General features: G+C 43.2%; 1 protein-coding gene and 1 pseudogene across 2 annotated transcripts; both read right to left on the bottom strand.

Moving 5' to 3' along the window:
- Positions 1-1,472: 1,472 nt before the first annotated feature.
- LOC116532318 (heterogeneous nuclear ribonucleoprotein A1-like) lies at positions 1,473-2,492 on the bottom strand. Its single transcript, XM_032251408.1, has one exon. The coding sequence runs from the start codon at positions 2,433-2,435 to the stop codon at positions 1,473-1,475; it is 963 nt and encodes a 320-aa protein (XP_032107299.1). The 5' UTR covers positions 2,436-2,492.
- Positions 2,493-8,667: 6,175 nt separating this feature from the next.
- On the bottom strand, positions 8,668-25,208 carry LOC116532219 (annotated as a pseudogene). Its single transcript, XR_004260778.1, has 2 exons — positions 24,455-25,208; positions 8,668-8,684 (listed from the first exon to the last, which is right to left on the bottom strand). The product of XR_004260778.1 is annotated as a density-regulated protein pseudogene (transcript).
- Positions 25,209-25,469: the final 261 nt, after the last annotated feature.

The following is a 25,469-nucleotide window of genomic DNA, read 5'->3' as shown; positions in this document are numbered from 1 at the left end:
GAGAGTTACCTTCCACCTTCTTGGGCAGAGAGACAGTTAATCAGCAAATTATTCAATAGGTAAGTTGCTTTTTGTATTCCATTGCTTTATAGAGCCCCTCTCCCCAGACCCTTGAATGCCAATACCCTCAGGCTCATCCCAGGAGATCACATTTGTATTAGTTTCTATTGTAGCATGACAAAAGAATACAAACTGAATGGCTTAAAATAACAGCCATTTATTAGCTCACAGCTGCTATGGATCTTGAATCTGGCATAGCATAGCTGGATCCTCTGTGGAGGTCTCATAAGGCTGAAATGAAGATGTCAGCCACGGTTGTAATTCTGATCTGGGTCTCAGGGTCTTCTTCCAAGCTCATTCAGGTTGTTGGCAGAATTCAATGGCCTTCCTATGTAGGTCTGAGGTTTCAATTTTCTTGCAAGGTGTCAAATATTGGCCATTTTCATCTCCAAGAGGCTACCCATATTCGTTTCTACCTATCCCTCTCTGTTTTCAAACCAGCAATAGAGAACTTCTCAAGCATCAAATCCCACTATTACTTCAAATGTCTGACTTCATCCGTGACTAGTTGGAGAAAATGTTCTACTTTTAAAGGATTTGTGTAATTAGATCAGACCCACCCTGATGGATACTCTTCCAATTATACAGTCAAGTGATTTAGCATCTTAATGTTATCTGCAAAAAATCCATTCACGGCTGGGCATGGTGGCTCATGTCTGTAATCCCAGCACTTTGGGAGGCCAAGGTGGGTGGATCACCTGAGTTCAGGAGTTCAAGACCAGCATGACCAACATAGAGAAACGCTGTCTCTACTAAAAATACAAAATTAGCTGGGCGTGGTGGCAGGCGCCTGTAATCCCAGCTACTCGGGAGGCTGAGGCAGGAGAATCTCTTGAACCCAGGAGGAGGAGGTTGCAGTGAGCTGAGATCTCACCATTGCACTCCAGCCTGGGCAACTAGAGCAAAACTCTGCCAAAAAAAAAAACAAAAACAAAAACAAAAAACAAACAAAAAAAATCCATTCACAGCAGTATTTAGACTAGCATTTGATTAAATAACTAGGACAAGGTTTGTATGCACAAGGGACCCAAGAATCTTTTTTTTTTCTTTTTTAAAAAGACATTTATTCAGCATCACAATCAGACTATTACATTTAGCAATCAACAGCATGAGTGCAAAAAAAAAAAAAAAGAAAGAAAAAGAAAAAGAAAAAAATCTACATTAAAACACTTTGTTGGAATGCTTTACACTTTCCGCAGAACAGAAACTAAAATAACCTGTTATACAATTAGTCACAAATACAGTCCTCCAGTTTTTTGCCCATGTACATGAGTATTTGTCTAAATCATGTCTTCTTTATAGCAGCTAGGCCCTGCCACCACTGTGCTTGGCTGAGCTCACAAATCTGTTGTAACCTGTAGCTTCCCTGTCAGTTCTCTGGCTCTCCTCTCCTGCTAAGCTTTGCTTCCCAATTAAAATCTTCTGCCACTGCCATAGCTACTGCTGCTACTGAAACCACCATAGTCGTCTTGGTTTCGTGGTTTGGCAAAGTATTGGCCACCACCACCATAGGGGCCAGAGCTTCTGCCTCCAAAGTTTCCTCCCTTCATGGGTCCAAAATTTGAAGACTGATTGTTGTAATTGCCAAAATCATTGTAGCTTCCACCACCTCCAAAATTGCCTCCATCATTACCAAATCCATTATAGCCATACCCACTGCCACCATATCCATCACCACCACAGCTGCCACCAAAGCCACCATGACCACCGAAGTTTCCTCCACGACCAAAGTTGTCATTCCCACTGAAACCGCCTCCATGACCACCACCAAAGTTTCCAGAACCACTTTGACCTCTTTGGCTGGATGAAGCACTAGCCATCTCTTGCTTTGACAGGGCTTTCCTAACTTCACAGTTGTGGCCATTCACAGTACGGTATTTCTGAATGACAATCTTATCCATGGAGTCATGGTCATCAAAGGTTACAAAGGCAAAGCCCCTTTTCTTGTCACTGCCTCTGTCAGTCATGATTTCAGTCACTTCAATTTTTCCATACTGTTCAAAATAATCTCTTAGGTGATGTTCTTCAATGTCTTCTTTAATGCCACCAACGAATATTTTTTTCACAGTTAAGGGGGCACCTGGTCTTTGAGAATCTTCTCTTGAGACAGCTCCCTTTGGTTCCACAACTCTTTCATACACTTTGTGTGGCCTTGCATTCATGGCTGCATCCGCCTCCTCCACAGTTGCATATGTGATGAACCCAAAGCCCCTGGAGCGCTTGGTGTTTGGATCTCTCATTACCACACAGTCGGTGAGCATTCCCCATTGCTCAAAATGGCTCCTGAGGCTGTCATCGGTTGTTTCAAAGCTCAACCCTCCAATGAAGAGCTTCCTCAGCTGTTCCAGCTCTTTAGGAGACTCTGACTTAGACATGATCGCAGGGAGAAGAGAGACTTTAATGATGCTTCTTCGGCGGCGTCCACAGGCAGAAAGCGGGACCCAAGAATCTTATGGAGCCATCTTAGAATTCTGCCTACTGCACCACTGAAGTCTTCTAAGCCCCACGGAGTGCCCTACCCTTTCTACTACAACTGGAACTCTCTTTCTCAGATACCCTAATATTCACTGTGTCATCAGGAGAAGTAAGCTGATTAATTGCCTTTAAGCACTGGGCTCTCATTTGGTAAAGGAACACCAATAAACAAGGGACTGGTAGCTGCCCTAGTTCTCCTAGATGTATCTGTATATGTTGAAAGAAAGTGCTTATTTATCTCAATGTTTTTCCATATAGTATATTTTCAGGCAGTATAAAAAAGTTATGAAAATAATTCAAGCTATGTGAGAAAAGATATTTGGGGTCAGAAAGCCATGGTAAGTCAGGCAAGACCCATTTGGGAACATATACTTACTCTCTTCATGTCTCCTAAACTGTTCTAGTCATCATAGCTTTGTCCCTTTCTCCCACAGATTTTCTACAAAATCTTTTTTTTTTTCCTAAATAGTTCAACTGCCAGTGTTTCTAGGGGGCCTTTAAGAAGGGAGAGGAAAGTAAGAGAGGAAAACAAGAGATTGCAGTTAATTTTGTGGAGGTATCGTTTTTGAATCAAGCTTTTGTAAGTTAGAGATTGTCCAAAATATGACTTCAGAGGCTGTAAGAAGTCTCCTTGCCCTATAAATGACTTCATATAACAGTTCATAAATGTCCAAGGAAAACAAGACATAAGACCTCTCTTGGCATCTTTTGTTGGGCCTTGAGAGCAAAGCTTAAATTCCTCAGGGGCGCTTGTCATTTCCTGGAGAGGCTTTCTTCATCTTATACAAAGGAAAAGAATGTTCGTCTATCTCTGTTGATCAAAGTTCAGCTCAAGCTTTCGGTTGTTTATTTCTTCTCCTGAATTTTCAAGCAGATATTGGGGCCTATTTCTGTTTCACTGAATTTTACATATGGCCACAAGCAAAATCAGAAATTTAATTCATAAACTAACGGCCAAACTCCTTTATATCTCTTGTACAATCATTTATATTGCTAGGTACTCTGGAGTTATAACTATATAGAATACCATTTTTGCTCTCAAAAAGTTTATAACCCAGTAGACAGCTGGAACATATCAAAGTAAAAGTTCAGCTGAGGCTGTAAATACCAAACAGCAGTCCATTGCTTCTTAGATAACGTCCAAGCTTTTTATCCTAGAAGTCAAGCCATCATTGTGTGCCTGTGGCTGCTCCAGCTTCATTTCTCACTACTCTGTTTCTGTTTCACCCAAAACTATATATATATACTGTACTACTATACTCATACTGTATATCTTTACCTTTGCCTAGGCTGTCTTTGTCTTTCTGCCCCACATCCACCGCATTCTTCTTCACCCTCTAAATCTTACCCATCCTAGTCTTGAAACCTCTCTTGACCATACAAATCATCCCCTTCTCTGAACTACAACATTTACTACCAGGACCATTCATTTTGCCCTTGGAATACAACTGCTTTGTGTGGAAGTTGTTTTTATTCACTTTAGTCTTTTCTTCTCACTTAGATCAGAAGAGGTTTAAGAGACTAAATTTTTTAATCTCTGTACTTCCCATAACAAAGCCTGGCTCAGTGTTCAGTTAAGACTTGGTTAATTACCCTGATCAGAGTAAGAAAGGGAGTGAAGACTGCTGAGAAATAGCTTTGTAATGGACATTGAGGACCTTTTAGAGAAGAATGTATCCATTGCTCACAAAATATTCACTCTAGGTAGCTCTTTTGTACAGGAAAACCACAACAGGGCTGAATTTTTCCCTCAGAAGAATAAATCTATTTCCATAGTAAATTTGACCAAGTTGTCCTGATGAAACTAGATAACACGGTTTAGATCTTGTCTTCTCTCAATCTCACCCCCACCTCCATCCCTTAGGAAGGACAAAGCCTAGCTCTAAAGCAGTTCATTCCTAAAATGAAAATCACTTTAACAGAAATTTAAAGCTTGTCTTGTTATCATAACTTGCAGAAATGGATCCAACCTGATGCTTGAAATAAGAGAGAGGATCCTAAGGCCTTCCCCTTAACCACTATTTCTCTTGCTTTCAGAAATCTCTAAAACCTTAAGCTCCCTGAATACAGAGACCCTATGTTACTTGTAACCTTAATTTACATATCAGGGCCTAGCACTCTGTGCTGAAAACATATAGTCATACTCAGCAAAGATTTATTGAAGTAAATACAGACACTTCAGTGTTACAGATCAATGGTGTCCAGTATTAGGAGCAGAAAGAGAATGTATGTTTTGGCTAATCAATTAACCACACACAACTATTGCCTCATACAAAACAATGTGGTTGCTGCTTTAGGGGATACAGAAATCAGTAATAAAAGATCCCTGCCCTGCATGAGTTCATAATCTCATTGGGAAGACAAGGCATACTCAATTCAAAAAAAAAAAAAAAAAAAAATTAGAGTAGAAAAAGAATTGGGCTAGAAGTTAGGAGCAGTGCTGGGGTTCTATTGGCTATTGACTTATATGTGATCTTAGACAAATAACCTCTTTGGACAGGTTTTATTCTCTCTGCTTCATCTAAATCATAGGGTTTTTTTAATAGTTCAGATAAATTAGAAAATTTGCTCATATGCAAAATTGTAAAATACCAAACTAAAGTACCACATGGTTAGAATATCATATTGTTATTGTGTCAGACAGTATGGTTCAGTTTGTAGGTATGCCCTTTGGCTATCACCATCACCACAGCAAGAAACCCAGGCAGGAATTACTGGAGGAGAAAGGACAGTTCTTAACAACCAAATTGTTCCCAGTCTTTCCCATCGTCTTTCCTGGCAGCCATACATATTCATTTACATACAGGTGAAATGAACTTTTACTTAAGGTCAAGGATAGTCTTCAAAAGTTCAGAAAGGCAATCACCAAAAGATACCCTGAGGTGTTTGAATGGGAATTACCAATGTCTTCTCCCTACCATTTCCCTACCATTTCCTGTTTGGAAACAAGGAGGTATTAAATCTGGCTTAGTTCCTCCCCTCAAATAGCACTAGTTGGCAAATCAAATATCTTCCAGGGGCCAGGGGAATAATATAAATGAGTTGTCACCAGACAGAAGACAATAGGGAGTTGTAAAGACTATGGGCAACTGGAGAATGTATGCTCCATAAGATGGCATTTTTATTTCTAAAAATTAAAGCAATGGTGAGCCTGGACACTGAACTTCAAAAGATTTGTCCTCTTATAAAAAGGTCCCCCTAAAAAAGGACTTGGTTGCTATTTTTTCTCTTTCTTGGTAATCTGGACCCCTTCCAGCATAACCCTTCTCTTTTTTTTTTTTTTTTTTTTTTTTTTTTTTTTTTTTTTTTGAGATGGAGTCTCACTCTGTCACCCAGGCTGGAGTACAATGACGGGATCTCAGCTCACTGCAACCTCAGCCTACTGGGTTCAAGCCATTCTCCTGCCTCAGCCTTCTAGGTAGCTGGGACTACAGGCATGCACCACCATGCCTGGCTGATTTTTGTATTTTTAGTAGAGATGGGGTTTCACCATGCTGGCAAGGCTGGTCTCGAACTCCTGACCTCAAGTGATCCACCCGCTTCAGCCTCCCAAAGTGCTGAGATTACAGATGTGAGCTACCATGCCCAGCAATCCTCCAATTATTTGCAAAGTTTTCACTTACAGTAGAGCCTAGCAGGGAAATGAAGACCATACTGGACAAGAAAACTAGAAATCTGGATTTTAGCACCTGATCTGCCCCTGAGTTCCCACATGCCTACTGCCCCATCCTGAATACCCTGCCCTGTAGGTGACAACATGTCTCTGAGCCTCAATTTACTTAACTGTAAAAATAGAAGACTTGGATTCTGATCCCTAAATGCCTTTAACTGAATTGTTCTGTATTTAAACTTTGGGTAGAAAGTTGGAATATGGATAGTACTTTTTTTTGTAACCCATGCCAGAACTCCCTCCTGTTCCTGGGCCTGGGAACAACCTGACTTAACTTTGGATTGGTTCAAATTCAGAGTAGTCAGCTTTCACTTGATAAAAATATTTTTCTCACCAGGTGCAGAGGCTCACACCTGTAATCCTAGCACTTTGGGAGGCCAAGGTGGGCAGATCACTTGAGACCATGAGTTTGAGACCAGTGTGGCCAAGATGGTGAAACCCTGCCTCTACTAAAAATATAAAAATTAGCTGGGTGTGGTGGTGCATACCTGTAATCTCAGCTACTTGGGAGGCTGAAGCAGGAGAATCACTTGAACCAGGGAGGCAGAGGTTGCAGTGAGCCAAGATGGCGCCATTGCACTCCAGCCTGGGGGACAAGGCCTTTTTCCAAAAAAAAAAATTTTTTTTCTCACAACTGAGTCATTAGTCAGAGAAGATGGCTGCCTTTGCAGCCAAGAAACTGATCAATACTGCCTGGATCCTCTTATAGCTATAAGCAGGGGAGAGGGATTGTGAATTCACAGGAGGTCAAAGTGGAAAAATGACACTTGCACAAAGAAGCAGTGGTGGTAGAGAAAATTCAAATTTTCTCTGAATGGCACAAAAGTATACTTTTTCCTAGACAGTCAGAAACTCTGGGAGATCTTTGACCCTTATCCTTCTTTTTTCTGCAGCATATGACCCATATCTACCTCAGACATATCCTAGTTTTCCAACAGCTGTCTTCTGGTGCCTACTAGAGAATATCCCTTCCCGGATAGCCTGCTCAATAGGAGCATCAAAGTTGTGGTGCTTGGGTGACGGCATGTAGGAATGACAGGGAGGCATTGCCTTGGACTATGTATTTGGTGGAGATGAACAGAAGGCAGTAGAATCTTGGGCCACCTGCCCCCACCAAAAGGGCAAGTCTCCCAGTGTTTGGGTACTTAATTAGCCATGGTGAATGACTGAAGGTCCGACTGCGAACAGGCTGTGAGAGAGAAGGTGAAAGAATTTCACTGAGAAGAATGCTGCCAGTTGAGTTGAAGGGGTTGGTGAGATCCCAGAACCCATGAGTAGACTATTGGTGCAGGAAGCACAGAGAGACAGGCGCTTGTGGTTGAAAGGAGGATTTAGGTAGTTGAAACTGGCCCAATGGGCAGTAGTTCTGAGAGATGGAGTAGCAGTTCTCTCCACTGCCCCAAATTCACTGAACAGGTGGCTCGGCTGCCTGGGGAAAAGAAAACTGCAACTCAGCATGCTCTCTACCTACCTGGAATCCCCTCCCCATGGCGGGGAGATGTATAGCTTTCCCTGCTGCTTCCATCATCTGCCTCCCCCTACTGCTTTCTCCTGGGCCTTAGCTAAGAATTTTTTAGGAAAATCAATGTTTTCCAAGACTTGCATGACCTGTGAAGGAGAAAAAGTTAACTTAGGGTCAAACAAGACAATCCTTCGACCCAAGAAACTGTCCTCTTTCCAAGAGGTCCCACAGAAGGAAGTCAAAGATAAGGAAGGGTAGCATAAGTTGTTGTCTGTGCCTTGTTGTACGAGTCTGGTGGTCAGCTTCCTCACTCACCATTTCATTGGAGAATATGAGGCCAGTAATGGTAAGTGCAGCTGCTGAGTCTCTTCTCACCATTACTCTCTTCAAAACACAGGAAACATCCCATGTGGAGAAATAAAAACTCCCTTAAGCTTTTCCTCCATCCTCTCCCATCCTGGAATAACTCCAATTTATTCCTGCTCTTTTCTTCCAGTCTTTGCGTCCGTTCTTCAGATTAGGTCACAGCATTAAAAGGGGTGAGCCATCCAACCCAGAACCTTCTAAGCAAGGAGCGAGAAATTTCTCCAGATCTCCATGAGCCTCTCTCCCCCAGCAAATCCACCCAATGATGTGAAGTTAGAGGAAAAAACCCTCTGATAGAGTGAGGATGGGGTTAAGCAAACCATCACAGAGGCAACTGGTGCAACAGCAACACTTCCTAACAAGTAAGAGCTAGGCCTATATGGAAAATGACACAACTGGCAGTGACATATGTGGATGTTGAGACTTGCTAAAATGAAAGCTATAGCCACAGCTTTCTTTACTTGGTAGAGCCCTGGAGGCCATAATTACTCAACAGAGCTGCAGGCTGCTGTTTTACTATAGACAGATTTCTTCAGTTTATGTGATTTTTAGGTGACTGAAATTTTCTCTGAATGGCAAAAAGTATACTTTTTCCTAGACAGTCAGAAAGGGCTGTCTAGGACAGACATAGGACATAAATATATATTTTCTCTGTATGTGTTTCTATCTATTGTGTGTGAATATGTATCTAGTGTGCTTATGTGTGTGTATTTAGAATATAGTGTGTGTATGGCTATGACAGAAAATATTTTTAGCTAAGTTGCATTTAGAGTTGCTCTCCTGGGACTCTAGGAGTGATATCAATAATTTTTTCTAGGAAGCGATTAAATAGGCCCCAGGAATTATTTTTCTCAAATTTTCTTTTTCTTTTTGTTTTCAGACAGAGTCTTACTCTGTCGCCCCTGCTGGAGTGCAGTGGCCAATTATGGCTCACTGTAGCCTCAACATCCGGACTCAGGTGATCCTCTCATCTCAGCCTCCCAAACAGCTGGGACTATAGGTGTGCACTACCACACTTGGCTATTTATTTTTATTTTTATTATCTTTTTGGAGATAAAGTCTCACTCTGATGTCCAGCCTGGAGTGCAGTGGCGTGATCTTGGCTCCCTGCATCTCCTGTCGCCCAGGTTCAAGTGATTCTCCTGCCTCAGCCTCCCGAGTAGCTGGGATTATAGGTGCCTGCCACCGTGCCTGGCTAATTTTTGTAGTTTTTAGTAGAGACCCACACTTATACATGTTACCTAGGCTGGCCTTGAACTCCTGATCTTGTGATCTACCCACCTCAGCCTCCGAAAGTTCTGGGATTACAGGCGTGAGCCATGGCGCCCAGCCAATTTTTAAAAAATATTTTGTGGAAATGGGGTTTTGCCATGTTGCCCAGGCAGGTCTTGAGCTCCTGGGCTCAAGTGATCTGCCTGCCTCAACCTCTCAGAGTGCTGTAATTATAGATGTGAGCCACCACACCTGGATTTTCTCAAGTTTTTTAGTTTGGTATGTTAGCAAGCCGGCAGAAGATTTGTTAGCACTGCCGAAAGACAAGAGAGGTACTGTGCTAGAAGCCTCAGGGGCAAAAGTCTATTGGTGGCCTCCCAACAACCAGGCTCAGCTAATCCTCTCCCTTAGAAAGCTTTACTTTCTCAGACCTTGGCATGGTCCAATCACAACACCAATAACCACTGAATTTTCTATGACAGATACGTGAGAAAGCTAACTATTTAAAGGCCATTTTGGGAAGCATCAAGCTAGCCCTTATATCCCAAATGTATAGCCAGGTATCCAACCCTGTGACTAGACCAAAGGCACAGTATTGGTGGCACCAGTAGAAAGGGAAGTAAGCCTTCAAAAAAATCAGGTTAAGCTGAATCCTTATATCCCTCCTTTCCTGAAGGATGTATCTCTCTCAGGTGCCCTGTTCAACTCTACCCCTACAGCAATTTCTTTACTGGACATTAAAAACTTATCCATTTCCTGGCTATTAATGGATTGTGGATCCTTTTCCCACTCAGGCATCTATTTCAGTTCTGAAGAGTCTTAAAGATTGTGTGTCGAGCTCCCTCAACTTTCATCGAGAAAATGGAATTTCATAACATGGAAGGGGTTTGCTAAAGTTATACAGCAAGTTGTAGAACTGGACATGTCTCCTGATTCCTTGATTTGTGGCTACTTTATTTTATTTTATTTTATTATTATTATTTAAGACAAGGTTTCACCATGTTAGTCAGGCTGGTCTTGAACTGCTGACCTCAGGTGATCTGCCCGCCTTGGCCTCCAAAGTGCTTGGATTACTGGCATGAGCCACCATGCCCAGCCTGATTCATGATTTCTACTACAAGGTTGTTCAACTTGCGGCCTGCAGGCCACATGCAGCACAGGACAACTATGAATGTAGCCCAACACAAATTAGTAGACTTTCTTACAACATTGTGAGATTTTTTTTGTGATTATATCAGCTATCATTAGTGTAGTTTATGTGTGGCCCAAGACAATTCTTCTTCTTCCAGTGTGGCCCAGGAAAGACAAAAGATTGGACACCCCTGTACCACAACATAGTGAGTCTTAAACTTTGTTCTATCATGTATATTATATTCCCTCTGGCTTTCCATGGATGAGGAACAGATCTATCTCCAAGTTTAGGATACCTCCTCTGTGCCTTTACATCTAAGAACTGTCTCTATTAGTCTCCTCTTTGGATTATTTGTATATATGTCATACTGGTTTCAGCAAAAAACTAATTTTTTTGTCAAGGTCTCAAGTGCCCAATACCAAGAAAGAGAGGGCTTTCTCAGTGGCAGCCTTGGAAAGGAGCCTTTCCCTATGTAACTCTTCTCATGGATCCCCTAGGAATTTAATACACTGGCACCTGGAAGAACAACTGGTTCTAAAATTAGAGGAAGTGTAATGGTATTTCAAAGCCACATATAGAGGTCCAGATACCTCAATATTAAAACTAAGAACTGAGAATGAGAGCCAGAGGTTCTAAATGGGGAGCAGAAGTATTTCTTTTCTTTTTTTTCTTTTTTTTGAGACAGAGTCTTGCTTCATTGCCCAGGCTGGAGTTCAATGGCACGATCTCGGTTCACTGCAACCTTCACCTCCCAGGTTCAAGCGATTTTCCCTGCCTCAGCCTCCTGAGTAGCTGGGTTTACAGGCGCCCACCACCACGTCTGGCAAATTTTTGTATTTTTAGTAGCGATGGTGTTTCGCCATGTTGGCCAGCCTGGTCTCAAACTGCTGACCTCAGGTGATCCACCAACTTCAGCCTCCCAAAGGGCTGGGATTACAGGTGTGAGCCACCACACTCAGCCGAATTCTTGCTTGAAACCTTCTCTTCCAGCTGGGCGCAGTGTCTTACACTTATAATTCTAGCACTTTGGGAGGCCAAGGCAGGTGGGTCACCTGAGGTCAGGAGTTCGAGACCAGCCTGGCCAACATGATAAAACCCCATCTCTACTAAAAAATACAACCCTCAACAAACCAGTCATTAAAAGACCATATCTCAAAATAATGGTAGCCATTTATGAGAAACCCACAGACAGCATAAGGCTGAATAGACAAAAGTTGGAAGCATTACCTCTAAGAACTAGAACAAGACAAGGATGCACACTCTCACCCCACCTATTCAACATTGTTCTGAAAGTCCTAGCCAGAGGAATCAGGCAAAAGAAAGAAATAAAAGGTATCCAAATAAAAAAAAAAGAGGAAGTCAAATTCAAATTATCTCTCTTTGCTGATGATATAGTTCTATACCTAGAAAACCCTAAAGATTCCCCCCAAAGAGTCCTAGACCTGATAAATGACTTCTTCAAAGTCTCAAGATACAAAATAAATGTACAAAAATCTATAGCATTTCTATATACCAATAACGTTTGAGCTGAGAACCAAATGAAGAGTGCAATCCCATTCACAATACACACACATACGCATGCACGCGCACGCACACACACACACACACACACAGGAATACACCTAACCAAGGAGGTGAAAAACTCCATCAGAAAAACTATAAAACACTGCTGAAAATCACCGACAACATAGACAAGTGGAAAAGTATTCCATGCTCATAGGTAGGAGGAATCAGCATCATTGAAATGTCTATACTGCCCAAGGCAATATGTAGATTCGACACTATTCCTGTCAAATAACCAATGTAATTTTCACATAATCAAGAAAAACCTATTCTAAAATTCATATGGAACCAAAAAAGAGCTGGAATAGCCAAGCCAATTCTATGCAAAAAAAATAAAGCCGGAGGCATCACACTATCCAACTTCAAACAATATTACACGGCTACAGTAACCGAAAACAAATGGTACTGGTAGAAAAATAGACACATGGACCAATAGAATATAATAGAGAACCCAGAAATAAAGTCACACAGCTACAACCAACTGAACTTTGACAAACTCAACATATATAAACAATGGAGAAAGTATACCCTATTCAATAAATGGTGTTGGGAAAACCGGCTAGCCATATGCACAAGATTGAAACTGGACCTCTAGCTGTCAACATATATGAAAATTAATTCAAGATAGATTAAATACTTAAATATAAGATCTAACATTATAAAACTCCTGGAAGAAAACCTAAGAAATACTCTCCTTAATATAGGTCTAGGCAAAAAATAAAAATAAAAATAAATAAAAATAACTAGGTCCTTAAAAACAAATACAATAAAAACAAAAATTGACAAGTGGGACCTAATCAAACTAAAGCGCTTCTGCACAGCAAAAGAAATTACCAACAGAGTAAACAGAAAAAATGGGACAAAATATTTACAAACTATGCATCTGGCAAAGGACTAATATCCAGAATCTATAAGAAACTTAAACAGCTGGGTGCGGTGGCTCACACCTGCAATCTCAGCACTTTTGGAGGCCAAGGCAGGCAGATCACAAGATCAGGAGTTTGAGACAAGCCCGACCAACATGATGAAACCCCATCTCTACTAAAAATACAAAAATTACCCAGATGTGGTAGCACACGCCTGTAGTCCCAGCTACTCAGGAGGCTGAGGCAGGAGAATTGCTTGAACCGGGACCCAGGAGGTGGAGGTTTCAGTGAGCCAAGATGGTGCCACTGCACTCCAGCCTGGGCTACAGAGCGAGACTCCATCACACACACACACACACACACACACACACACACACACACACACACACACACACAGTTCAGGCCGGTCACGGTGGTTCACTGTTGTAATCCCAGCAATTTGGGAGGCTGAGGTGAGTGGATCACGAGGTCAAGAGATTGAGACCATCCTGACCAACATGGTGAAAACCCATCTCTAATTAAACTACAAAAATTAACTGGGCATGGTGGCACACACCTGTAGTCCCAGCTACTCGGGAGGCTGAGGCATGAGAATTGCTTGAACCTGGGAGGAGGAGGTTGCAGTAAGCTGAGATTGTGCCACTGCATTCCAGCCTGGTGACAGAGCAAGACTCCATCTCAAAAAAAAAAAAAAAAAAAAAAAAAACTTCAACATCACTAGTCATCAGAGAGATACAAATCAAAACCACAACGAAATATCAGCTCACACAAATCATAATGGCTATTAGTTATTAAAAAGTAAAAAAAAAATCAGATATTGGTAAAGTTGTAAAGAAAAGGGAATGCTTATACACTATTGGTGGGGATGTAAATTTGTTTAGCCACTGTGGAAAATATTTTGGAGATTTCTCCAAATAAAGAAAAATAGGACTACCATTTAAGCCAACAATCTATTAATGGGTATATACCCAAAGGAAATAAATCATCTAACAAAAAGACAACTGCACGCATATGTTTATCTCAGCATTATTCACAATAGCAAAGACATGGAATCAACCTAGGTGCCAATCAGCGGTAGATTAGATAAAGAAAATGCACATATATACCATGAAATACTATGTAGCCATATAAAAGAATAAAACCATGTCCTTTGCAGCAATATGGATACAGCTGGAAGTTAGGATTAGAGGGGTGAGTCACTGCTGCCAGCCAACATGCTTTTCTGTGTAGAAAATCCGAAGGAATTGGCTGGGCATGGTGGCTCATCCCTGTAATCCCAGCACTTTGGGAGACTGAGGGGGGTAGATCACCTGAGGCCTGGAGTTTGAGACCAACATGGTGAGACATGTTCAACATGGTGAAACCATGTGTCTACTAAAAATGCAAAAATTAGCCAGATGGGGTGGCATGTGCCTGTAATCACAGCTACTCGGGAGGCTGAGGCAGGAGAATTGCTTGAACTTGGGAGGCGGAAGTTGCAGTGAGCCAAGATCACACCACTGCACTCCAGCCTGCGTGACAGAGTGAGACTCTCTCAAAGAAAAAAAAGAAAAGAAAATCACAAGGAATCTACAAAAAATTTCATAGAATTAATGAGTTCAGCAATGCCACAGACTACAAAAACCAACATACAAATATCAACTGAATTTCTACATGCTAGCAACAAATATGTAAATACTGAAATTAAAAACACATTTACAACCATTCAAAAGAAAAATCACACTCTTATATAAACTTAACATGTGCTGGACCTATATGCTGAAAATTATACTATGATGATGAAAAAAATTTTAAAAGACCTAAATAATTACAAACATTTACAATATTCATGAATGGGAAAATTCAACATAGTAATGATGTCAGTTATCCCCAAATTTATTTATAAGTTTAATGGAATTTCTATCTTAACCAACTGCAGCATTAAATCAAAAGTCCACAGTCCCGTCTCATCTGAGATAAGGCAAGTCTCTTCCATCTGCAAGCCTGTAAAATCAAAAGCAAATTATTTACTTCCTAGATACAATGGGGGGTATAGGCATTGGATAAATACACCTATTTCAAATGGGAGAAATTGGCCAGAATGAAGGGGCTACAGGCCTCATGCAAGTCTGAAATTCAGTGGGGCAGTTAAATCTTTTATTTTTTTCTGAGACAAAGTCTTACTCTGTTTCCAGGATGGAGTGCAGTGGCACAATCCCAGCTCACTGCAACCTCTGCCTCCTGGGTACAAGTGATTCCCCTGTCTCAGCCTCCTGGGTAGCTGGGACTACAGGCATGCACCACCATGCCCAGCTGTTTTTTTTATATTTTAGTAGAGATGGGGTTTCACCACGTTGGCAAGAATGGTCTTGATCTCCAGACCTTGTGATCCACCTGCCTCAGCCTCCCAAAGTGCTGGGATTACAGGTGTGAGCCACCGTGCCTGGCCTCAAATCTTAAAGCTCCCAAATGATCTCCTTTGACTCCATGTCTCATATCCAGTTCATGCTGATATAAGAGGTGGGTTTCCATGGTCTTGGGCAGCTCAATTCCTGTGGCTTTGCAGGGTTCGGACCCCTCCTGGCTGCTTTGACAGGTTGGTGTTGAATGTCTGTGGCTTTTCCAGATGCATGGTGCAAGCTGTTTGTGGATGTACCATTTTGAGGTCTGGAGGATAATGGCCCTCTTCTCACAGTTTCGCTAGGCAGTTCTCCAGTGGCGACTCTGTGTAGGGGCTCCAACCCCATATTTTCCTTCTGCTTTGCCCTAGCAGAGGTTCTGCATGAGGGCCCCACCCCTGCAACAAACTTCTGCCTGGTCATTCAGGCATTTCCACACATCCTCTGAAATCTAGATGGAGGTTCCCAAACCTCAATTCTTGACTTCTGTGCACCCATAGGCTTAACACCATGTGGAAGCTGCCAATGCTTGGGGCTTGCAGCCTCAGAAGCCACAGTCCAATCTGTACCTTGGCCCTTTAGCCATGGCTGGAGCAGCTAGGACACAGGGGAACAATTCTCTAAACTGCACCCAGCAGGGGGTCCTAAGGTCCAGCCCATGCAACCATTTTTTCCTCTTAGGCCTCTGAGCCTGTGATAGGAGGGGCTGCTGCAAAGTTATCTGGTATGCTCTGGAGGCATTTTCCCCATTGACTTCATGATTAACATTTGGCTTCTTGTTATTTATGCAAATTTCTGCAGCGGGCTTGAATTTCTTCCCAGAAAATGGGTTTCCTTTTCTATTGCATTGTCAGGCTGCAAATTTTCCCATCTTTTATGTTCTGCTTTCTCTTGAATGGTTTACTCCTTAGAAATTTCTCCTGACAGATTCTCTAAATCATCTCTCTCAAATTCAAAGTTCCACAGACCTTTAGGGCAGGGCAAAATGCTGCCAGTCTCTTTGCATAGCAAGAGTGACCTGTACTCCAGTTCCTATCAAGTTCATCATCTCCATCTGAAACCACCTCAGCCAGGATGTTATTGTCCATAACACTATCAGTATTTTGGTTAAAGCTGTTCAACAAGTCTCTAGGAAGTTCTAAACTTTCCCACTTCTGTTTACTGAGCCCTCCAAGTCTCTATGAAGTTTCAAACTTTTCCACATTTTTCTGTCTTCTTCTGAGCCCTCCAAATTGTTCCAGCTTCTGCCTGTTACCCAGTTCCAAAGTCTCTTCCACATTTTCAGGCATCTTTATAGCAGCACCTCACCCTACTGGTACTAATGTACTGTATTAGTCAATTTTCATGCTGTATTAGTCAATTTTCATGCTGCTAATAAAGACATACCTGAGACTAAGTAATTTATAAAGGTAAGAGGTTTTATTGACTCACAGTTTGACATGGCTGGAGAGGCCTCACAATCATGGCAGAAGGCAAATGAGAAGCAAAGTCACATCTTACATGGTGGCAGGTAAGAAAGCATGTGTAGGGGGACTCCCCTTTATAAAACCATCAGAACTTGTGAGACTTATTCACTGTCATGAGAATAACATGAGAAAAACCTGCTCCTATGATTCAATTACCTCCCATCGGGTCCCTCCCAGGACACACAGGGATTATTACAATTCAAGGTGAGATTTGGGTGGGGACACATAAGGACAATTTTAATCCTGCATTTTCCTGTAGTAACATCCATTGCTGGCTATCTACAGATTGAAACTGCATTTGCTAAGAACTGTGAACATAAAGAAACTTTACACGAAGTCACATGTTGATACAGGCACACAGACATCTTCCAGCACCAACAGAATACATACGTAACACATACCAGATAGTCTCAATGGATAAATTTTCTTCACCTGTAGTTCTATTTAGTAAAATTCACAATTAATGCAGAATTTCATTTTTCAATTTTACATCTTTATTACATGTTTTCTAATACTTTATTTAAAAAAAAAAATTCAAGATTGTAATTTGCATGGCAATAAACAATGGTTTCATGGGTTCTAAGTTTCTTAAAAGTGTCCACAGAAATTTAAAACACCACAAGTCTTCTTTCCAATTTGCAGCACCTGACTTAAAGTTTAAATTTATCTAATGCATCATTAAAACTGTCATTTTTCTCTTGTGAGAAGACCCATTTCAATTGTTATTTCCAGGATGATATATTGAACATGGGTGCACATTTTAAATTGGTTAGCAGAATTTTACTCACACAATTTATAGCCAGAATAAGAACCTCTAGCCTCTCTGAATAGCCTTCCACTCACAACAATGATGATGATAAAAGTCTAAAATTATGATGATAAATTTCTAAAATAAATGTCTGGGATGCCCCCACTTGACATTACCAAACATGTTTCCAAGTAATCTTAGAAAATATGATTCTTTAAACATATGCATAATATTTTACCACACAATGCACCATCACTTCTTTAAACATTTTCCAATTGTTCATTTATAACATTTGCAATTTTTTTATTATACATAATATTGTGATGAATACTTTCATCCATAAGTTTTATGCAAGGCTGATTATTTCTTCTAATGTCTTCTAATATCAAAGAAGTGGCTTACTGGTTCAAACAGTGCACATACATGGTTTTAAGGCTTTTAGTATACTTTACCAAATAATCTCCAGAATAGCTCGAACAATTCCTACCAACAGTATTATTGTGCCCATAGGGTGGACTTAGTAACAACAAAGCAAATTAAACCACAAATCTATTAGATTCTCACACATCTCAAAACTATCACATCAAAGAAGCAAGGAAACATTTTACTCGTGAGGAAGCCAAATTCAAACTCTTTTAAAAAATTCACTCAGCTTTAGATCAGTAAAATAATCAACAGAAATGCTCCCCACAAGAAGTCTACTGGGTTTTTCAAAGAATAAAGTTAAAAAGAGATAAAGTCAGGCTGGGTACTGTGGCTCACACCCAGCACTTTGGGAGGCCAAGGCTGGCAAATCACAAGCTCAGGAGTTTGAGATCACCCTGGCCAACAAAAATACAAAAAATTAGCCAGGCATGGTGGTGGGTGCCTGTAATCCCAGCTACTTGGGAGGCGGAGGCAGGAGGATCGCTTGAACCTGGGAGACGGAGGTTGCCGTGAGCTGAGATCCCACTACTGCATTCCAGCTGGGTGACAGTACGAGACTCTGTCTCAAAGAAAAAAAAGAAAAAGAAAGAAAGGGAAAGTCAGTACTGTAAGGCCGGCTGCCTTGCAGAGAGTTAAATGTACACATCCATCTCTCTCCGTTTCTGGTAACCACGTCATCACCCGAGCTCGTTATCTGGCCTTGCCTCACGGCTTCTCCGCATAGCAGACCCAAGCCCACATTCAGCACTAAATTATGCATTTAACCCCCAGCCCATTGTTGATAAACCCTGCAGGAAAATTTTTTTAAAGAAGCCCCATCAGACCCTGCCCGGTAGCAGTCTGCTCTGTATGCCCCTGGAAGGCCCACCTACCCAAAACCACTAGCTCCAGGCATTTCCTTCTTCTTAATAGCCAATAAGATTGCCTTCACTTTGTTTCCCCAACAGCCAATCAAGGCCCACTTACCCAAAGTCCCGCCCGCCTACTAATGGCAACTAGTTTCAGGTACTTCCCACTTCCTGACAGCCAATAAAATTGCCTTTGCCTTGTTTCCCCAATAGCCAATCAATTGCCTGCTCTCCCCATAAAACCCCATGATCTAAACAGCTGGGCTCAACTTCTTTGGCCCCTTCCTGGACCACAGAACCTCGCCCGGGAGCTGAATAAATTAACTTCTCATTTTCTCATACTTGCCTCAGTTTCCTCATTTTACCTTGGCAATAAACCTTACATTTGGTGCCGAAACCCGGGAGGAGTTGTGAGACCCCCTCCTGGGAGGGGAACTGACTACTCCACCCGAGGCCGGACCAGGAGCTGCTCAGCCATGAGGTAAGACTTTTGTTGCCCATAACTTTTCCTGCTGCCTCCTCTATGGACTCCCTGCTCGTAACCGAAGCTGCGTCAGAGACTCCTTCTCATCTCTCACCATGGGCCCAGGGCCCCGGCCTAGTTCTGAGGACCTGAGCGTAGCAGAGACGTCCCTACACTGTTGTCTTCTCCCCATAAGGGATCACTCAGGGCCAGGAATCTGAGGGAGATGTCCCCACCTTCCTGAACCCTCTCGTAGTCTCCGGTGTTTGGTGGGATGGCCCGGGACACTGAGCCGCCCTTCCGATCATCTCTACAGCAGTGGCTAAGGTTTGGGTGATCAGAAGCCCTGTTCACAAGCTTGGGCTCTGCCCAGGACTAAAATCAGACCTCTGGCTTTCAATCTCAAACTTGCCCTTTGGCAGGCCACCTCCCGCCTAGGTGTATTTGGTTTCTCTCTCTCTCTCTTTCTATTCCTGAGTGAGTGTGTGGGTGAGTGAGTTTATGTGTAGTCCCACAGCTTAACGGCTATGGGGCTTGTGTGGGCCTTCACCTGCGGTTCCACGGGGATGTCATAAGGCATAATGGTGATTCACCTCAGGACCAACATTTCTGAGGTGACCAAGCCTGGGGGTTATATGGGTACACCTTAGCCAAGATGCTCCTGAAACATCTCTTTGGGGACGTGGCCAGGAAGGCATCAGACTGGTCTCCCATCTGGGGGGCACCCACCCTTTGTCTGTCAATCCTATATGTGGTCTTGTCTCTACTGTAGATTTGCCAGCTTTGTTAGGCTCTTATTAGCTGATATACAGTGGTTTAGGCCTGCTTTCCTTAAGGTAACAGATATTCTGCAGTGGGTAACAAACCACTGGCTTCAGGAAATCTTCATCAAGTTTCTGCCTCTAAAAATAATTCTGTCCTCCTTTTTCCTTCTACTCTTCTTCTACCACTGAAATCCCACTTCCCAGTTCTGCTCCTTTCACTTTCTCTAATTCTGCCATGTGGCAAATTTCTCTAGCCCTGTGCCTCTTTATTTTCTTTCTCATTGTTGTCATTGCAGCCTGTGGGTTCTCTTAGCCACCCCCTCCAGGAAAAGAGCTTTTCCTCCTGTGTTGGGTGTAATTTCTTTCTGTGTCCACTTCTCGCCCTTAGGCCACTGAAAAAGATAAAATATGGTTAATCAGAAATCCCACCCAGACCCCAAGTCACCACTAGGATGCCTAGTTCAAAATCTACCCAAACTGGGTCTTTCTATAAAAAAGAAAAGGTTACTCTTCCTCTCTTCTGTAGCTTGGCCACAGTATCCTCCAGACAACCGGTCCAGGTGGCCTCCTAGGGACACCCTCGACTTTAACGTTTTAGCAGATTTAGACAACTTTTGCCAGAAGAATGGCAGGTGGGCGGAGGTTCCCTATATTCAAGCTTTCTGGCATCTCCGTTCCCACCCCGGCCTCTGCTCGTCCTGTAGTACTGCCCAAGTACTCCTGGCCAAAAACGTCCCCGCACCGCCCTCGGCCCCTTTGCCAACCTCCTCTTCTTCTTTTTTCAACACCAATCTGCCTGAGGAACTCTCCCTACCCCCCACTTGACCCTCTAATCCCCCGCCATACCCAGACCCCAATGCCCTCCTGCTCCTCCTCCTCCAAGTTCTGACATGTCCTCTCCTGTTAGTGCTCACACTCACTCACGCAGCACTGCTAGCGACGAAAACTCCCTCCTTTGTCCTCTCCGCAAGGTAGCCAGAGCAGAGGGTGTGGTCCGAGTGCACGTTCCTTTCTCCCTTACTGATCTGTCCACCATTGAAAAATGCTTAGGGTCACTCTCTGCCAATCCTACTGCTTACATCAAGGAATTTCGTTATCTCACTCAGGCATATGACCTTACCTGGCATGACACATATGTAATCCTGTCCTCTACCCTTACTCCTGATGAGCATAACTGCATCCTTGTGGCAGCCAGGGCACACGCTGATCAGGTACATCTCACTGATCCTCAGATGCCAGTGGGTACAGTGACGGTCCCTAAGGCTGATCCTAACTGGGACTATCAAACTGGCCAAAATGGCCACCGCCGCCGAGACCAGATGCTGCAGTCCCTCCTAGCGGGTATGGAAAATGCAGCCCAAAAGGTAGTTAATTATGATAAACTGTGGGAAATAACCCCGGGTCCTACTGAAAATCCAGCTGCTTTCCTAGACAGACTAACTAACGCTATGGTCCTTCATACCTGAGTAGATCCAGACTCTTTAGCTGGGGCTACCCTCTAACAGCCCATTTTATCTCCCAGTCAACACCAGATATTATGAAAAAACTAAAGAAGGCAGAGGAGGGCCCCCAAACTCCCATACGAGACCTGGTAAACCTGGCATTTAAAGTTTTTAATGGCCAAGAGGAAAAGGCTGAGACCACCTGCCAGGCCCATTTATAGCAACAGGTAAGCCTCCAAACCCAAGCTCTTGTAGAGGCTGGTACAAAGGGCCTATCAAAGCCCCTCCAAGAGGGTCCCTTAGGACCCTCTGGACCAGCCCATACTGCTTCAAAGGTCCCTCCCAGGCCCTGTTTCAAATGTGGCCAGGAGGGACACTGGGCCTGACAGTGCCCCTGTCTGCGTCCGGCCCCTGGACCCTGCCCTGCCTGCAAACAGATCAGACACTGGAAGGTAGACTGCCCGTTCCGGACTACAGGCTCACCCCCCACACCTCCATGTGAGGGGCAAGCCAGTCCAAAGGATGCAGTCCCTTCATTTGAACTCCTCAGCCTCCTGGAAGACTAATGTGGCCAGGACTTGGAGAGCCCTATCACACTTGCCAAGCCCAAAGTAACGCTGCAAGTAGTGGGTAAGTCCATTTACTTCTTGGTAAATACGGGGGATACCTGTTCTGTATTGCCTTCCTACTCAGGACCTAGCATACCTTCCCAGGTGTCAGTTATGGGAATTAATGGAAAGCCCTCCTGCCCCAACCAGATTCCTTCCTTAGCCTGTAACCTCGAGGGGCACCCATTCTCTCACTCCTTCACCCCTCTCCCATCCAGGTGTTGTAAAACAAGCTTTTAAAACCCTACAAACTGCCTTATTCACGGCACCCCCACTTCAATTGCCAAATCTTAACTGCCCCTTCCACTTATTCACTAATAAAAAACAAACAAAAAATAAAATAAAATGAAATAGCGGCCAGGGTCTTAACCCAACCTCTGGACTCCACATATCTTCCTGTGGCCTATTTGTCCAAACTGTTTAACCCCACAATCAGGGGGTGACAGCCTTGCCTGCAAGCCCTAAAAGCAACAACACAGTTAACCAAAAAACCCCAAAAAATTACCTTATGCCAGTCCATTTCAGTGTTCTCACCTCATTGGCTAACCGACCTTTTCTCACACAAATCTCTCACTCACCTATGACCCTCTCATCTACAAAAGTTTCATCTACTCTTTATTAAAAATCCTTCAGTCAGCCTCCATCCTACTTCCCCACTCAACCTGGCTGCTCTGCTTCCTCTTCTGCTCCACTCTCCCTCCCCAGCCCATTCCTGTCCTAAACTCATAAATACACTTACTAAACCTCGGGAGGGCTTAACTAATCTTCCTCCCAATAATGGTCAGCCTCTCCCTAACTTCCTCTCTACCAGCTGTAAGAGTAGGGAGTGGTGCTCTAAGTTACAGGGTCACTTCGGCCTCTCAACTGGAAGACAAACTCCAGGTAGCCATTAAAGCATCAGCTGCCTCTCTGGCATCCCTCCAACAACAAATCATGTCACTGGCTCAAGTAACTCTCCAAAATCGGCAGGCCCTAAATTTGTTAACACCAAAAAATGGAGGTACCTGCTTATTTCTCCAAAAACAATGTTGTTATTACATTAATAAAACTGGTCTAGGGGAGAAAAATGTCAACACTCTCTATCATCTTCAAGAAGATCTCCGAAGAAGACAAAGTGTACCAGCCTCTTCTCTTAACTGGTGGCAGTCCCCCATACTTGCCTGGCTAACCCCTATCATCACTCTCATTATCGTAATTTGTCTTTTGCTGATGCTAGCCCCTTTCTTTCTCAGGTTTTTACAAGCTCGCATAAAGGAAATTTCCAGGGTAGCTGTAAATCAAATGCTGCTTCACCCCTACATCTGACTCACAACCGAGGCACCAGCCAACTGACCCCCCCCCAACTCCGCCCCTGTTCAGCAGGAAGTAGCCAGAAAGAAGCGGCATCCTATATCATACAAAAGGTCGGAATGTAAGGCCAGCTGCCTCGCAGAGGGTTAAACGGACACATCCATCTCTCTCCGCATCTGATAGCCACTTCATCACCCGAGCTCGTTATCTGGCCTCGCCGCACGGCTTCTCCGCACCCGCCTCCGCATACCAGACCCAAGCCCACATTCAGCACTAAATTATGCATTTAACCCCCAGCCCATTGTTGATAAACCCTGCAGGAAAAATTTTTTAAAGAAGCCCCAGTAGCAGTCTGCTCTGTATGCCCCTGGAAGGCCCACCTACCCAAAACCACTAGCTCCAGGCATTTCCTGCTTCTTAATAGCCAATAAGATTGCCTTCACTTTGTTTCCCCAACAGTCAATCAAGGCCCAAGTCCCTCCTGCCTACCCATAACCGCTAGCTCCAGGCATTTCCTGCTTCTTAATAGCCAATAAGATTGCCTTCACTTTGTTTCCCCAACAGTCAATCAAGGCCCAAGGTCCCACCCGCCTACCCATAACTACTAGCTCCAGGCATTTCCTGCTTCTTAGTAGCCAATAAGATTGCCTTCACTTTGTTTCCCCAACAGTCAATCAAGGCCCAAGGTCCCCCCTGCCTACCCATGACCACTAGCTCCAGGCATTTCCTTCTTCTTAAGAGCCAATAAGATTGCCTTCACTTTGTTTCCCCAACAGCCAATCAAGGCCCACTTACCCAAAGTTCCACCTGCCTACTAATGGCAACTAGTTTCAGGTACTTCCCGCTTCCTGACAGCAAATAAAATTGCCTTTGCTTTGTTTCCCCAATAGCCAATCAATTTCCTTCTCTCCCCATAAAACCCCATGACCTAAGCAGCTGGGTGCAACTTCTTTAGCCCCTTCCTGGACCACAGAACCTTGCCCGGGAGCTGAATAAATTAACTTCTCATTTTCTTATACTTGCCTCAGTTTCCTCATTTTACCTCAGCAATAAACCTTACAAGTACCAAATGACCAAAATTTTTTATTTGACTAAATCTTTTCATGTATGAGCAATGACAGTCTCCCCTGTTTATTTAACTTTGGCAATAAAAAAACAAGCAGCCTTGTACAGAACAGTGAAAATGCCAAGGACGAGGGCAGTCTACAGTTTCACTAAAGGCCTCTCTCCTTTTGGCCATATCAACTCTCAGTTCATGCCATTAAATACAAATTTTCAAATTCACTTCTCCAAGATCTTCGATGCTGCCATCATCTAGCTCTGGCCATTTTTCCTGAATGACATCAATTATGTCACCTATAAAGTCTCCCTGAATGATAATCTCATCCTCCCCTCTTACTGAGGCACCACAGGAGAATTTCTGAGCAAAAATCTTTGTGCTTCTTTAAGATCAATTTCAAAAGTTGCAAGGCCACACACTCTTGTCACTTATTTATTTTTTGCTCTGGGAGTTTTGGCTATAGTAACCTTTTGTGGTATAGTCTTCTTTTTTTGTTTTATTTGACCCCTTCCACCTCTCTTCTGTTTTTTCTTCTCTTCTTCTTCCCTTGCTGTTCCTTGACCCTCACTAATTCCAGTTTCTTGTTTGGGTGAATTTTCTACAGTAAGTTTTGCAAATTCGTTTGGAAAATTCTTCTCTAACCATTGTCTACATTTAGCAACATCAGGTATATATTCACAGTACTCTGTTGGTAATGAACAGACTCCACAATAAAGGACTTGAAGTGGGTAATCAGCATCTAACTTGGCACTGTTCCTTGGGTCTCCTTTGCAATCAGCCGGACTGGATTCAGAAATGTCAGCAGCCATTTCACAAATCCAGGCAGCCACACAGGCCCCGCCAGCTCCGCTCCTGCCTCGATAGCCAGCTGAAGCGACACATGCAACTCGCCTCCCCTAGCCAGGGCTGCCCGAGCCTATTTTTTGATATACCTATTTTCTTAGATGCACATTAAACCTTTTTTCATATACCTATTGATCATGTGTCTTCTTTTGAGAAATGTCTATTTATGTCTCTTGTGCCCCCCTTTTTTTTGAGATAGAGTCTTGTTCTGTCACCCAGGTTGGAATGCGGTGGTGTGATCTCTGCTCACTGCAACCTCCACCTCCCAGGTTCAAGCAATTTTCTGCCTCAGCCTCCTGAGTAGCTGGGATTATAGGTGCCCACCAC

This window comes from Sapajus apella, unplaced genomic scaffold (assembly GCF_009761245.1).
Source record: "Sapajus apella isolate SASKATOON/1434 unplaced genomic scaffold, GSC_monkey_1.0 scaffold75, whole genome shotgun sequence".
Classification (NCBI taxonomy): domain Eukaryota; kingdom Metazoa; phylum Chordata; class Mammalia; order Primates; family Cebidae; genus Sapajus; species Sapajus apella.
This window is presented reverse-complemented; position numbering and strand designations above follow the sequence as displayed.

What these genes read in the sequence shown, in the direction of transcription:
- LOC116532318 (XM_032251408.1), bottom strand. Translation starts at nt 2,435, where the DNA reads ATGTCTAAGTCAGAGTCTCCTAAAGAGCTGGAACAGCTGAGGAAGCTC.